This window comes from Acartia tonsa, chromosome 3, assembly GCF_053477335.1.
Source record: "Acartia tonsa isolate MP-2025a chromosome 3, ASM5347733v1, whole genome shotgun sequence".
Classification (NCBI taxonomy): Eukaryota; Metazoa; Arthropoda; class Copepoda; order Calanoida; family Acartiidae; genus Acartia; species Acartia tonsa.
Genome location: NC_137262.1, coordinates 6,635,165 through 6,650,558, shown reverse-complemented (window position 1 = coordinate 6,650,558; position 15,394 = coordinate 6,635,165). Strand labels below are relative to the sequence as shown.

General features: G+C 34.0%; 1 protein-coding gene across 1 annotated transcript; it reads left to right on the top strand.

The window, feature by feature from the left end:
- Nucleotides 1–1,168: 1,168 nt before the first annotated feature.
- Nucleotides 1,169–6,863, top strand: LOC145313164 (methylcrotonoyl-CoA carboxylase subunit alpha, mitochondrial-like). The gene is made up of 9 exons (XM_080152437.1): nt 1,169–1,286; nt 1,835–1,965; nt 2,911–2,994; nt 3,938–4,009; nt 4,361–4,474; nt 4,836–4,997; nt 5,387–5,475; nt 6,036–6,150; nt 6,727–6,863. The coding sequence occupies exons 2-9, from the start codon at nt 1,879–1,881 to the stop codon at nt 6,739–6,741; spliced, it is 738 nt and encodes a 245-aa protein (XP_080008563.1). The 5' UTR covers nt 1,169–1,286; nt 1,835–1,878; the 3' UTR covers nt 6,742–6,863.
- The last annotated feature ends 8,531 nt before the right edge of the window (nt 6,864–15,394 follow it).

The window sequence follows — 15,394 nt, the reverse complement described above, 5'->3', positions numbered from 1 at the left end:
AAATTTTTAGGCTAAGTCCAGATTTTTTTCGCATAAAAGAAGCTAACTTTTTTTTAAAACCTTGAAAATTATTTCATCATTTCTTTTAAAACATCCTCCCGCATCGTCAAAAATATATCAAATTTAATATTTACTTATTTGAGCTAGCTTCATACGAATTAAAATTAAAAGAAAAAAAATCCAGGTGTGTGTGTTTACGCAGATGTGCCGTGTGCATTTGAATTTATCGATTTTTCATCCTTAATATAAATATAAGCTTTCGTATATTCCCCTGAATGTTTCTAAAAGAAAGACAGAGATTTCGAATTATAGAGTAATTTCGCTACAAAACTTATATTTTTAAGTTTTGAAATTTATGGCACCTCTGTGCGCGCATGCGCACTATTGATAAGCTTATGATTATTTGAATATAGAGTGCCAAAAATAATTATTAGTTTTGATTCAATTTAATCAAATATTTTGAATCAAGAAGTAAATTACTACTCAATTTTCTCTAAATATTTAAATTTGTAGAATTTACAATTTGTTTGGAAGATTTTTTTTAAGCAAGATGTTTAAAAATGTGGCAAAATTGTGGAACAACAATGTTTCATGATTTCTATATTTATGTTGTCTTTGCCAACCGGAAATACCACCGAGATGGGTTTTTAAAAGATAAATGCCACATTTTTTCGGCGTTTTTTAGACATTGATTGATTGAACGTTGACGATAGAATTTCAAACAGAGTATATAACATAAAAATACTGAATTTTAAATTATTTTTTTAGCAATTTTTCTAATGTCTAACACAGCTCTAAAAAGATGCATTAATTAATATGCAGCAAAAATGGATTGAAGATAATCTTTTTTTTTCTATGAAGGCCGTACCATCAAAAGCGAAATAATTAAATAAATCATTGTATACTCTTTTAGATTTCGCGAATGTCGCGCTTGTTATTCATAGCGTAAAAAATGTCGAAAAAACGCGGCAATATCTTTTAAGAACCCGGCCGGAAATAGATTCTATATGGTTAACAACTATATATATATTTAAATATTTTTTTTTAATATTGAATGCACTATATTTTTTTATATTCTATCGAATATATATTTTATATGTCATTACAAAACTATATTACATTTAATATTAACATTAAAAAAAAAACATCAATTTAAACTTTCGTAACCCTGTAATTAGGTATTGGCTTCAGAAGTACAGTTCACCACGGTCCACGCTTGAGCTAGCATCACCAGCATGGCTCTGCCTAGGCTTATAATTAGAAAGGCCAGGGTATTATTATTACAGGTATTGTGTCTTTAAAGGGACTGTGAACGTAAATTTTTCTCATCTTAAAATCAAATCTTAACATTATCTTATTCATAATATCTCACAGATAGAGCAAAACGCGCTTTTGTTTGCTTAAAAAACGGCTTTTTCCGACGATTTTTATAAGGTACAGGGAAAGGAAGAAATTTTCCGTATTATATAAAATGTCCATTAAATTGATTTTTTGGTATTATCCTCTTAGAAATTTTTTTTTCAATATTGAAAATTTGAGTCCCCCCCCCCCCCCCCCCCCGACAGCGAACTATGAACTCTGGCCGCAGCGCTCGGCTCCCTAGCCTGCCTAGCCGCAGCGCTCGGCCCACTTGCCTGCCTATTATTTATTTCAAAGTAAGGGAAGAGTGGTTTTCTAGGGGCTGGGTTTTCTCTGCTTGAGTAGACACTCTGAGGGAAACCGCGAGAATCCTAGTGCTCTAACTCTTTTTATTTGTTTCCTAAAGTGGCACCTCCGCCCCAACCCTTCCTTTGTTACCTACATTTTATTGTGTTTTAGTCAAAATTTATTATAGGTATTAAAACTGTGGCAGTTTACAGTGACAGCGACAGAAACTCTATGCATGTAGCCATGGCGGACGAAGCTGTTAGAATTGGTCCAGCTGCCTCACAACAGAGCTATCTCAGGGGAGATACTATTTTAAAGGTATATTATACCAGAGAGAGGAGATACTGTTTATTAAACTAGTGCCAAAAGTTTTATAATTACGTTTACATTTTCGTTGGTTTACAACTTTCGACATCAGGACTTTAGTGAATTTTGATTGGTTAGCTCAATAGGTTGAGTGTTCGAACGTTTCAACCACTAATATTAATCCAAGGGGTAATTTTGTTAATCATCATTGAGGATTTACATCAATTTATCGACCATTGTTTTGTCTTATCCCTTTATATCTCTGACATTATACTGTTAGGTATTAGTTTTAGATGGACATTACAAGAATTGATTGATTAAAATAATCCTTAAATAAAAGTAACAGGATGTTTGTTTGTCTTCGTTTGTAGCGAAATATCTAGCGTACGTACACGTCTCTCCTCTACATTGAAGCTTATTGTATGTCTCGGAAAGGTTTTAATTTATACATGGATTTTTTTATAGGCCTAAGAAAAATTACCCCAAAAATTTTATTTTTTAAAAACTTTAAAAAAATTAAAATTCAAGGTAGTGGGTCGGCTCTTTCCCAGCCCCCCCCCCCCCTCCCCACACCTTTCACATTGCAAAAAAATGGGTGTTGTTTTTTGCTTAATGGTGTGATTGATAATTTAAATTGAAACTTGGAAGAATCTACCTATTAAGATTTAGAATAACTCTTATATGCATCATCCTATTATATAAAGCAGTAAGACTTTTTTTCTAAATAACTACTGATCCGATTGGGTTCTCTATTTTAGGTAGGCATCACATAGGTCCTGAGTTGGTTTTATTCTATTTTCTGATCATATTTAAGCCTTAAGATGGATTTTTTTAACTTTTTCTATTGAAACTAAAATAAAAAAATGTTGGGATCTATTTCAACTCACCACTAACTCAAGTGCCCCTAGAGGCCTCTAGGGGCTTAGTTACTATTGACCATACACTGTATTATCTTAGGTTGCGGCGGAAACCGGCTCCGATGCTGTACATCCTGGCTATGGATTTCTCTCCGAGAATGTCGAGTTTGCTAATCTTTGCCAGGTAAATGCAGGGAGGGAGGGGACAATGGGCTGTTAACTACACGTGTCCCCAAACTTTTATAATAACGTATTCTTATTCGTTGGCTTAACAACTTTGGGGATTAAGTGATCCCTGATTGGTTGGTACATTAAGTTGAGTGTCCAAACGTATCAACCACAAAAGGTAATCTATGTAAGGGGTAATTTTGTGTATCATCAATGGGGTTGTACATGTACAGTACATCAATTTGTCGACCATTGTCTTATCCCTTAAGATTCTTGGGTAAATGGATATATTATTACCTGGATGTTACACCAGTTTTTCATGTACTCTAATAAAGCGGTACTCACAGCGGGCTAAAATAAAGATACACCCTTATTCCTCCCTTACAACACCCCCTTACCTCCTTCTGGGTAAACGATCTGACCAATATATGAAGTCCATGTTAGGAACCTAAATTCATGACAACAAATTTCCATGATATGTCATTAATAATATCCACGTGTATTTTATATCCCTGGACAGGTAATATTTTCCATTTGACTGCAGGGAGGGAGTGGATATTAGACTGGAAGTTATACTGGTACCCAAAGTTTTATAAACACGTTAGCTCACAACTTTAAATCTTGATTGGTTCATTCAAACTAGCAAAGTCTGAACTAATCTAAGGTGTTGTTTTGTTCAATATATTTGGGGATTTATATATGTATATTTCGTTCATTATCTTGTCCACGGTCATTAGTGTGAGGAATGGGGTTGACAACACACCCCTTAAAATTAAAATTATGTAGATTCCCCCCCCCCCCGTTTTTTAAAAACCTCTAAGATTACATCCCTTCCCGTAAAAACCCTGTGCACGCCACTGTACTGCTTACGTTTTTTTCTGGTTAATTTCAAGAATGTAATATTATATTAATAAGAATGATACCTACCTTTTAATTTAAATTTTTTTTTTTTTTATCAGGAGAAAGGAGTTATATTTGTTGGTCCACCGTCCACTGCCATTAGAGATATGGGTATCAAGTCTACATCTAAGGTAAATGATAGAGTAGCTACTCAGGAACTTATTTTGGTTGATTTCAAGTAGAAAAAAATAACACTCTATACTATACCGGAGTAACAGGATGTCTGTTCATTTGTCCTGTACGATCTCAATCTTCTGGTCTTCCATAATTTTCAGGGAATGTTTATGCTGTTTTTTTTGGCGGGGGGGGGGGGGGGGGTATGACACCGCTTCTTGGAAAAATGACCTCGAATATTTTCATTGGTAAAAACCCTCCAACCATCCTCTTTTAAGACGAAACACAAGTAGGCTCTAGGAAAAGCAACTGTGTATTTAAAAGAAGTCTGTCGTTACAATTTTTCTAATATTTAACCTGTTTTTTAGATGATCATGGAAGCCGCTAACGTACCTGTAATCCACGGTTACCACGGAGAGGACCAGAGCCTGGACACCTTGAAGGCGGAGGCAGACAAGATCGGGTTCCCTGTTATGATCAAGGTGGGAACAAGGACAAGTATGTCCACATGTACCGAAATAAAATAGTAAATAATATAAATATAAAACAGGATGTTTAATATGGACAATGACATAATATATTTCAACTTCAAGGCTCGATTATAACATTATACCTTAGGTATAATTCTGGGAATCAATGTTAAAAAATAAAAGGAATATGTAAGTTATATAAATTAGATATATGTATGTAAAGAAATGTAGTGTTATATTTTTCTACCATTGTGTAATGATATATAGTACAGTCAGACGGAGTGACGGCATACCTTATTGTAGAGTAGCTGCTAAATTTTATATTGTTTTTATTTTTCTACCTGTGGAAAACTGTTATTTGATATTGTCATAGGCTGTCCGCGGAGGGGGTGGCAAGGGTATGAGGATTGCCATGACCGCTGGCGAGTTCGAGGCCCAGCTGGAGTCTGCCAAGCGCGAGGCGATGAAGTCCTTCGGTGACGAAGTGATGCTCCTGGAGAAGTTTGTTGTTGACCCCAGACACGTAGAAGTTCAGGTCAGTTTTGTTCCAGGGGAAATTATCAGGAACGCATGGGCTTTTTATTTCACTAGTCCCCAAAGTGTTATAATAACGTTTCCTTATTCGTTTGCTTAACAACCTTTGAGACTTTTATTTAATTTTAATTGGTTGCTTCATTATGTTGATTGCTAAAACGTTTCTACCACTAATTGTAATCTTCAGAAGGGGCAATTTTGTGTATCATCATTGGGGATGTATATCAATTTATCGGCCATTGTCTTATCCCTTTATATCCCTGGGAAATTATACTTGATTAATGCCTATGGAGAGAGATGGTTGATTTAAAACGTAGTTAGACATTTGTATAAAGTTCCAAACATTCTTACTGCCTTGCTAAAATCTTCTAACAACCTATCTCTATTTAGGATGTACCCAAGCCTGGTTTTCACTGCCTACCCCAGCGGGCTGCCTTGCTAAAATCTGTGCTCAACTTCTTAAAGAAGGCTATTCAGGAATGGGTTATTAAATGATTTAAGACGAAGTAAAATATTGTTTAAGTTTAAAAAAAGATTGTACTAAAATAATTTACGTTTCTGTAGACACAACGGGAAACATGGTTCTTATGGGATAGGACAAAAGACGAAGTATTGAAATTAAATCAAGATTTACCTAATAAAATTAGGTACTCAAAGTTTTTGAGTTGACGAATAAGTAAACTTGTTTCTGAAACTTTGGATACCATTATGATATTTACACCATATTTTACCCTCCCTGCCTGGGGTTTAGGTCTAAATTTATCTAATATTAGTACTTGTTTGGGACAGGGATCTAAAGGGACAAGACAATGGCGGATAAATTGATGTACATCAGCAATGATGATACACAAAATTACCCCTTCTGTGGAGTATAATTAGTTGTTGAAAGCTTTAGACACTTAACTTGATTAATCAACCATTCAAAATTCAATAAAAGTCCCTAGAGTTGTTAAAGCAACGAAGAAGAAAATAAAGCTTTGAGGACTAGTGTAATAAACAGTCCACTTCCTTCCTTCATTTAATCCTCCATAACTTAGGACCCCGCGTTCCACGACTCCATACGCCACGTGAAGCATATAATCAGTAATGCCGAGTACTATGGCCCCAGCCTGTTCTTGTTAGCCACGGATGTTGTTACTGCTTATGTTTTCCAGGTAAGCTTTCCCTTTATTTTTTCTCGTTCTGCGTTTTCAAAGATGTTTAGTTAGATAAGTTTGCTGATTTTTTTGCCACGTGTCAAGATGCCTGTAGGAAATGAATGAGGGGGGAGAGGGGGAGTCGAACCTACACACTTTTATTTTTGCTTTCAAAAGAAAAAATTTAGGTGTGAGAGTAAGGGGGGGGGGGAAGTTCTGACACATTTGCGTAAACAGCGAGTATAGGCTTTATCTTTGGGACGGACGGACGGACAGACATCGTTCTACTTTGTATTATAGATTAGATATTTAGTAGGGAGGGATGGGACATTGGGCTGTAAATTACACTAGCCCCCAAAGTTTTCAAATAACATTTTCTTATTCTTTGGCCTAACAACCTTGGGTACTTTTATTGATTTTTTATTGGTTGGTTCATTAAGTTGAGTGTCCTAACATTTCAATCACTTATTGTAATCTACAGAAGGGGTAACGATGTGTATCATCATTAGAGATGAACATCAATTTATCAGCCATTGTCTTATCCCTTTATATCCCTGTAATTATCTAATTAACTAATGAGCAATTTTATTCCAGGTTGAATATCAGTGATACGAGGTCGAATGGGGCCGGTGCCCAGCAAATCCAGGAGGTTGCGCAACAGTTTTCGGCCAGAGCAGTAGAATCAAGAAAAATATGTTTAAGTGTTGTTTCAATCAATAAAGATAAAAATGAAAACAATTTTTTTTTATTTTTGCGATTTATGTACAAGCGATGTTTTTCTATAATTAAGGTCAGTCGTTTTTTACCACTTTCTCGTGATTTTTACCACAATTTTTGGTCAATTTTTACCATATTTACCCTATTTCCGGTAAAATTTTACCAATTTAGGGCAAAAATATTACCAGGTGTTGAACAGTTTTACCACTTTTTCGGTAAAATCTTACAGAAATTTGCGGTAAGATTTTACCAAAAAAGTGGTAAAAATTGGTCAAAATCTGGTATAAATTTGCGTCCTAAAATGGTAATATTTTACCGGAAATCTGGTAAAATTTTACCGATAATTGTGGTAAAAATCGCTGGTAAAAAGCGTGAGAAAATACCACAAAAAGTGTTTTTACCACGGTTACGGTAAAATTTTACCACCTTTTAAATCGTATAGGCTGGTAAAATTTTACCATAAAAGTGGTAAAAACTAGGTTTTTTTATGGTATTAATTGTGTCCTGGGTGGGGGCTCTCCAGGTGTAAAAAGATGTAATTATACCTCTTACGGCAAAGCCGCTAGAGGCTAGGGGCGAAGCCGCTAGTTAATCTTATAGTATTAGAATGGTAAACTGTCGGACAATCGGACGTACGTGTCATCGCTATACAGTAGTAGAACTTGAAAAAAATCTGTTAATTTTTTTCAAGAAAATCTTCAAAATCTTTTTTTAAAATCATCCTTTCCTTGCATATACGATGTAAGTCTATTGATTTTGATAAAGGTGTTTCATTTAACATTACATAATGTTAGTACAAGTCTTGAAGATTTTAAGAAATTATAAGCAAATATCCTTTATTATATAAAGTAGTAAGGTTGATTGAGTTCTCACTTTTTGGGTAGCCTTACATAGGTTTCAAGATGGTTTTAGCCTTGATTAGTAATGATGGGAGACAACTCTGCACAATCACATTTAATCAAAAGAACAGACAGTCGGACGAACACCTTATACTTATAGAGAAGCTTTGCCACTAAGAATGTTTAGGATAAATGAAACATTACTGTTGGGTTAGAAATGTTTATTTTCAAAACATTCCCTTCTCTCTTCTCTATACATCCAAGAAAGTATTTCAAAGTTTGAAAAATTAAGAATCCTTATGATCCACGGAAATTAAAATTTAAAAAATTAAAAGAAAAACTAATTTTGTTAGGCACGAAGGGCCGAAGGACTAGGGTAACAAAACTGGTATTGGTTACTATTTTAATATTCGTGGAAAAATATCTTTAATACGATGCTACACATGATTTTTCAGTATGGCTAATAACCGGTTCTAATACAGCGGATATTAATCGGTTTAGAGGCCATTTTGAAAAATCATTGTCAGTTGAATCTCTTAATTAACAGGCATGTTTTTCTTACAAAACACATTATTTTATAAGTATATTTTGTAAAGGCAAACTAGGGCAGAGCTGGATCTTTAAATCATTTAGTGGTGAGCCAGATCGAGGTGAGCCGAACCGATCTGGCTCAGCCCGATCTGGCTCACCACTAAAATGATTTAAAGATCCAGCTCTAAATTAACCAATTTTCTAGCCGTTAAGAAACTACTCCTATTTATTCCTTAAAATATGTGATGTAAAGGAAACATGTTTCTTAACATATTTTTATCCACATTTCACACAAAAGTCTTCATTGGAATATACATCCTAACTAGCGGCTACTCCCCTAGAGGCCTCTAGTGGCACTATAAATGTTTTTTTTTTATATTTAGAATATGCCCATGTTGCGTTTGATGTTTATGTTTACATTGAACTCCTTTCTTAAATCGAGAACGTAAAAAAAATTGGGAGGGTGGTGGTACCCTCCCTCAAAATAGTTAAAAACCTTCCCGGGACATATGAGAATCTACCCTGTTAAGGAGAACCCGATCGGATCAGCGGTTAGCGAGATCCTTTGGTACAGACACACAGACAAACATCCTGTTACTTTAGTATAAGGATATAAAATCTTCATTTGAAAACATCTTACAGAGCGAAATTATGTTAGTATGTCTTTTTTTGTAATTATAAATCTCCAAAAGCGGTGTGGATTCTTTTTTCCCCATATCATTGGTGTTTTTTTTCTTATACCTTTTAATTTTTAAAGTTGATCATAATAACTTATTTTAAAGGTGAGTAATTCTTTCTCATTTCTTGAAGATAAATAAAATTTATATTTTAATATCATTTTTTTTATTTTGGATTGAATTAGCTTTCCTTTGACTATATCTCTATAAGTTTGTCGAATTTAATTGTAAACAGCCTAAAACCTACAAGTATAGAATACAAAACTTTCCTGAAAATTAATCAAATCAGCTGTTATAGAGATCCTGCTTAGCATACCTACATACAAATATACATATCCGGCTACTTTAGTATGTACAATTTTATATTTAAAAAAAGACAAACTATCACTTTTTAAGAAAAATAAGTTTTATAAAGAAAACTCGAAGCTAAGTTGTTTTTTTGATATTTTTAAAGGTAAAAACAAAATGAAATGGCTTCCTTTTCAGAAGGCTTATTTTGATAGGGGCATAAAAGGCCCAATATAAGGGGGAGAGGGGGCAATGAAATGTAATTTACACTGGTTTAAAATATTTTGGCATTTTATCAAGTAAAGTAATAATTGGTTGGTACAATCTGACAGTTTTAAACTCTTACACGAATAATTCTAATCTGCAGAAGGGATAACTTGTTTGTCAAAGTTTGATGTTTACATTAATTTACCGTCTATTGTCTTATCCCTTAAGATCCCTGCCTTGTAAGATCTCGGAAACAACGTAATGTATTAAACTACAATTTTTGAGCAAATGTTTATGGTTATGGTTAGGTTTAATGCCATTTTCTTCCTATGGGGGAAGTAGTTTAACCACCAGAGGTATATGGCACTTATACTACCCCCCCCCCCCCCCTACTCAAAAATATATTTTTTTTGAAAGGGGCTTTTTCAACCTCCATAAAATTGACATCATTTTTAGTAGCGAAGCTACTCTATAATTCACTTTGTCCGTCCGTCAGTCCGTAACGCTATGGGGGAAATGGGATTTACAGGTTTTAGGCTATTTTTTTATTTTCCACATTTTTCCTCATATCTTTGGTGTTTATGGTCCGATTTTCAAAATTTTTTCAGTTAGATATATCAAAATTAAATTTTCCGTCGTTTGAAGAAAACAACAATGACGGTCAGATTGCCTTTTTGCAGGTTTTTGGCTATTTTTATATTTTTTACATTTTCCCCCATATCTTTGGTGTTTATGGTCCGATTTTCAAACTTTTTTCAGTTAAAGATATCAAAATTAAATTTCCGCTCAATTGAAGAAATCAACAATGACGGTCAGACTGCCTTTTTGCAGGTTTTTGGCTATTTTTATATTTTTTACATTTCCCCCCATATCTTTGGTGTTTATTAATCGATTTTCAAAATTTTTTCAGTTAAAGATATCAAAATTAAATTTCCCGTCGTTTTTAGAAAACAACAATGACCGTCAGTCCCATCCACGAAATTTTGTGCTTCGCTACTTATGGATGTTGTCATCCTTGTTTATTATATACAACATTGAACTTGGTGCGTCAGTAAATGAAAACATTAAAAAATCTTTTCTGTTTTTTGGTTTCTTATATTTTTGAATAGTATATTAAAACTTTTAAAGCAGGAATAACTACAAACATATGTATCAGAAAAAGTAAGTTTTTAAAAAGAATTTTTGGGTATAGTCCTTTCCACGACATCCCTCCATAAGGAGCGATTCTTCGTAATTTTAAAATGGCTTTTTATAGGTTATTTTAGGTTAGGTTAGGTTATATTATGTTAGGTGATTGCCCCACAGGGTTAGGTAATTGGCCCCGCAGGGTTAGAGCCCCCCGCAGGGGCTAGAAATAGGAGAAAAGCTACTGTGAAAAATACGAAGAATCGCTCCTTATGGAGGGATGTCGTGGAAAGGATTATACCCGAATATTTTTTTAAAATCAAAACTAATGTCTTTTCGTTAACAGACATACAAACCTCATAGAACTTATATAAATTATTTCCTTTTTTGCTTAGAAATCGATTGATATAAGCTGGATTAAATAGAAACGGTTCTCAGCCATACTAAAAAATCATGCATAGCATCGCATTACAGACAATTTCCTACGAATATTGAAATAAAAATCGTGAAATAAATACCAGTTTATTAACCCGGGCCTTCATTTTAATATCCGCGGAAAGCTGCCTACAAAACTATTCTGATACTTAAAACAAAAAATTCAAATTTTATTAAAAATTGCTAAGATGCACAATATTTTATTTTTGAACATAAATGCATGTATGTCTCATATAGCAGACGAGAAATTTCCGATTGTGTTACGGACAGAATTTTATTAGGAACGGGCATTGTAAGTTATATAGTAGCTTCGTTGCTTGAAAAAGTGTAGGTTTTTCTTAGTCTATAAAAGTACTTTGATTAAATTTCATAATTTAGAACTAATCATATAAACTCTTTAAGTATTTGATTCCCTCTATTTCGAAAATTTTGTTTACAAATTTTAAAAATCGCGCAACCTTTTTTTATTCTGAAAATAAATTTTATGTGTGTATTTTTGTTTGTGTAAACTTATGTGCATGTGTGTGTGTGTGTGTGTGTGTGTGTGTGTGTGTATGTACGGGCCAAATACTGACCATCTGGAGTAGAGGGGTGGTCACGTGATCACATGTTGCTATAGTGCACACCTCTCTAACCCCATTTTCCCCCCCTTTACTTTGCAAAAAAAGAGAGAGGGGAGTGAAAATGAAGAGAGGTGGGAATTGAATAGGGATGGGGGCAAGGAGGAAGTCTGGATCAGGGGATAAGAAAGATTTGGGAAGTTTAGGGGGGGGGAGGGGGGGATACAACACACAACGGACGGAGCATTTCACACACACACAAAAACACACACACATACATACATATATCTACACTCAAGGGATATAGAGATTGGACAATGGATCTAAAACTCGTGATTTCAGTTATCTATTTTGGGGATGTACTACTACAACTTTTATTATTTAAGCTCATTTTAGGCTATTTGGGGTATAGTGAAACACTGCAGATATGTCCTTATTTTCTAGCAGACCATTGAAAAGATAATTTTTTATTGAATTTACAGAATATCAAAAAAAATTAGGACAGAGAGTCAAATTCACTATTTTCATCTTTAAAATTTGATAAAAATTTCCCCTGCATTTTATTTGAATATTAAGACTGTTCACTACTTAGCTTTACAGATTTAAATTTAATTAGATGCCCATTGTCCTATCTTTATATCCCTGTATAAACTCCCTCTTTCTGAACTTAAGAAGCACCATGCATGATTTTTCCCTTGCCCCACCCCCCTTCACCTCCCCTATCCTCTCCCCCTTTCTCTCTCTCTCTCTCTATCTCAGGCAGAAGATGGAACTTGGTCCGTCCGTGCTTGTAGAGTAGAGTCAGGTTCTATGTCTTGTAAGCGGACTTAGACCTTTCCCCCCCCCCCACCCTGCCCTGTAACCCTAGTGGGTAATACTTCCCCTCTTTAATCCCTTCTCTTCCTCCCCCATGACCCCATCTCTTATTTTACTACAGAAGAAACTCTGGAAAGTTAACAATTTACATAAATTAGTTGCAATTTTGTCAATATCAAAATTATCCTTACAGAAGTAACAGGAAGTTTGTGTGTCTGTGTGTTTGTTTGTACCAACAGTAACTACTGAACTGATCGGGTTCTCCTTAACAGGGTATCTTCTAAAAGGTCCCGGGAAGGTTTATAACTATTTTCTTGGGGGGTGGGAAACCCCCAAAAAATGAAAAATCCCCCCCCCTCAAAAAAAAATTTTTTTGTTGAATTTTTTGACTAAAGTTAAAAATTGGGGGGGGCAATTTTTTTTTCTTTTTTCGACTACCCGCTGCAGGTGCCCCTAGAGGCCTCCAGGGGTGTAGCCACTAGTTTTAAATAAAATGCAACTTTTATGGACTCCAAAGAAATCGGAAACTAGGATTATCAAGCGCCTAAATTACTGAAAATGCACTGCTGAAATGTTTATTATCAATCAAACAGAGAACAGTTTTTATACTGGTGAAACCTCTCTTTCATTGTGTTTGTTAACAATTTAATTTAGTAGTGGCTTTTGAGTATTTGAGTTGCTTGAAAATCAAAGTTTTCCATATCCTTTGAGTCACCAAAAAATACATTCTGTTTATAATCATTTTGGGAAATAAATATAAAATTATCAAAAAATACCTAGAGCTTTGTAAAAATAAAATAATGCATCATATTCATAATATTCAATATCAAGTTAAAAAAAACCTAAGAAATGTCAAAATCAGACCATAAACTCAAGTGATAAAGTATATGCCTTACATTTCAATGTTTTTAAAAATAGATAAGCAAATTACATAGTGCAATAATTTTTTATTTTATAAATGTTTATATATATATATATATATGATAACTATCCTAATACTAAATGGCCTAGGACCTAACCACAAATGATTCATGTAATAATTCACTAACATATCTCAAAGAACACACTTAGACATACATCCACTTACTTAAGAATTCATATGGTATTACATCTTATTTGATTTTATAAATCCAAGCTAAAAAATTTACTAGATTTGTATAACAACATAAATGAGCAATTTTTATTGTGGTATATATTCAACAAATAGTTAACATTTGCAAATTTTAAGTTATTTTGAAAAAACATCGTTTATATTATATTCACACTTTACAAAATTTTACCTTTACATTAAAGGTTCCAAATCATACAAAATGAATAAGTCTTGATTTTAGCAACTTTAATAGTTATTTCTCGCATCGTATTATAAACTGCTTTCTGCAAATATAAAATGTACAATTATAAGATTGAAACCAGTTTTTTTAGCCCCGAGATGCTGAAGGCACAGGCAAAAAAACTGGTTTTAATCTTATGATTGTACATTTTTATATTCATAGAAAACTGGTTATAATACGGTGCTATACATAGTTTTTTCGTATTGATGAGAACCGGTTCCTATCCACCAGATTTGAATGAATACGAGAAATATAAATCTTATCCATAATCTAGTTTATTTTTCAGAAATTAGAGAATAAGATAATGCTAGATTTATTCCCCTATCCCTATGTATTGAGTTTTTACATTTGGTAGCAGATATATATAAAGTAAAGATAAGAGTGGAAATTAATCTAAATGTATTTAGATCCCTGCTTTTTTTCTTTCCCAATTGAACCTTTTTTATCATTCAATCCTTTCTCTGTGAGATCTGAATTCAATGTTTATGCATGTAATAGATATTTTTCATTATTATTGTTGGAAAGAAAGCATTTTTTTTTTTATCTTTTTGTTTTCTTAACCCATTAGTGACGAACCGGGTATTAAAACCCGGTTCCAGAAAATGTAAAAAAACCGGTTTCCAGCTTCATAATTGCATCATTCTCAGTATGAATCCCCCCTCTACTACCCTGGCTTTCATTTCCCCCTGGAGCAGGCAGTTTTGCCTACTTCCCTTTGCCGGTATAGCTCAACAATCATGAAAATTTAGGTGAATTCAATATACCCCTTCTAACTTTTTTGCTTTTATAGTAAAGTTGCTGATTTTTTTGTGAAATCTAATGTTTATTGACTATTTGTGAATTCGTTTTATTCAAATTATTATTTTTTATATGATTTTTTTATCGTTTTTTTATGCCCTATTAGGACCCGGTTTGGCCATAAATATAAATATTAGGGACATGTATTAGAACATTTCAAAGTTTGAAGGTCATATCTCAACCAGGGAGGGAGTACTGTCCCCCCAAAGTCGACTACAGAAAATCCAATTTTTTTCTTGCAAAGGGTAGAAGATTTAGGCATAAGAAAAATGCGCTAAAACCATTTTTAGATGTTGACACCTAAGTTTTGAATTTTAGATTTTACTGTACTTTTTAAATAAAAACTGAAATATTTTTTTGTTGTTCTGTTAATTGCATTAAAAAACGAAGAAAAAAATCCATCAATCATTAAATTCTGATAACTATAAGTGGGGTAAAATTGCTTTTTAAAAAGTTCTCATAAAAAAAACACACTGTATAAAGAAGTAAGCTTTTTTGTTTGTAGTGCGGAATCTCGCTGACTGCTGAACCGATATGGTTCTTCTTTACAGCGAGGCTTTTTATAGGTCCAGAGATGGTTTTAGGCAATTTATTTTTATGAATGAGTCTCCCCTTTTAAATCTGTTCGATTATAGAGCACCTAGGTGCTAGGGACTCAGCCGCTAGTTATAAGGTAAAGTGATACTACTTAAAAAGATAAAATTTATTTTATTACAATTTACTGCTAATTTTACCAAAAAGTCATGGCGGAAAATGTCACCTTAGCCGCCACCCGTACACACCTCTGTTATGCCTGTTTCCCCATACCTTTACCCCTCTCCCCTCTTATCATACAACTTACCTTCTCTTTTCTCTGCCACACCTACACCATAAACCCCCCTCCCTCCCCCCACCTCACCGAGAAAGGGGAATGGAGAGAAGAGACAAAAATTTAGTTT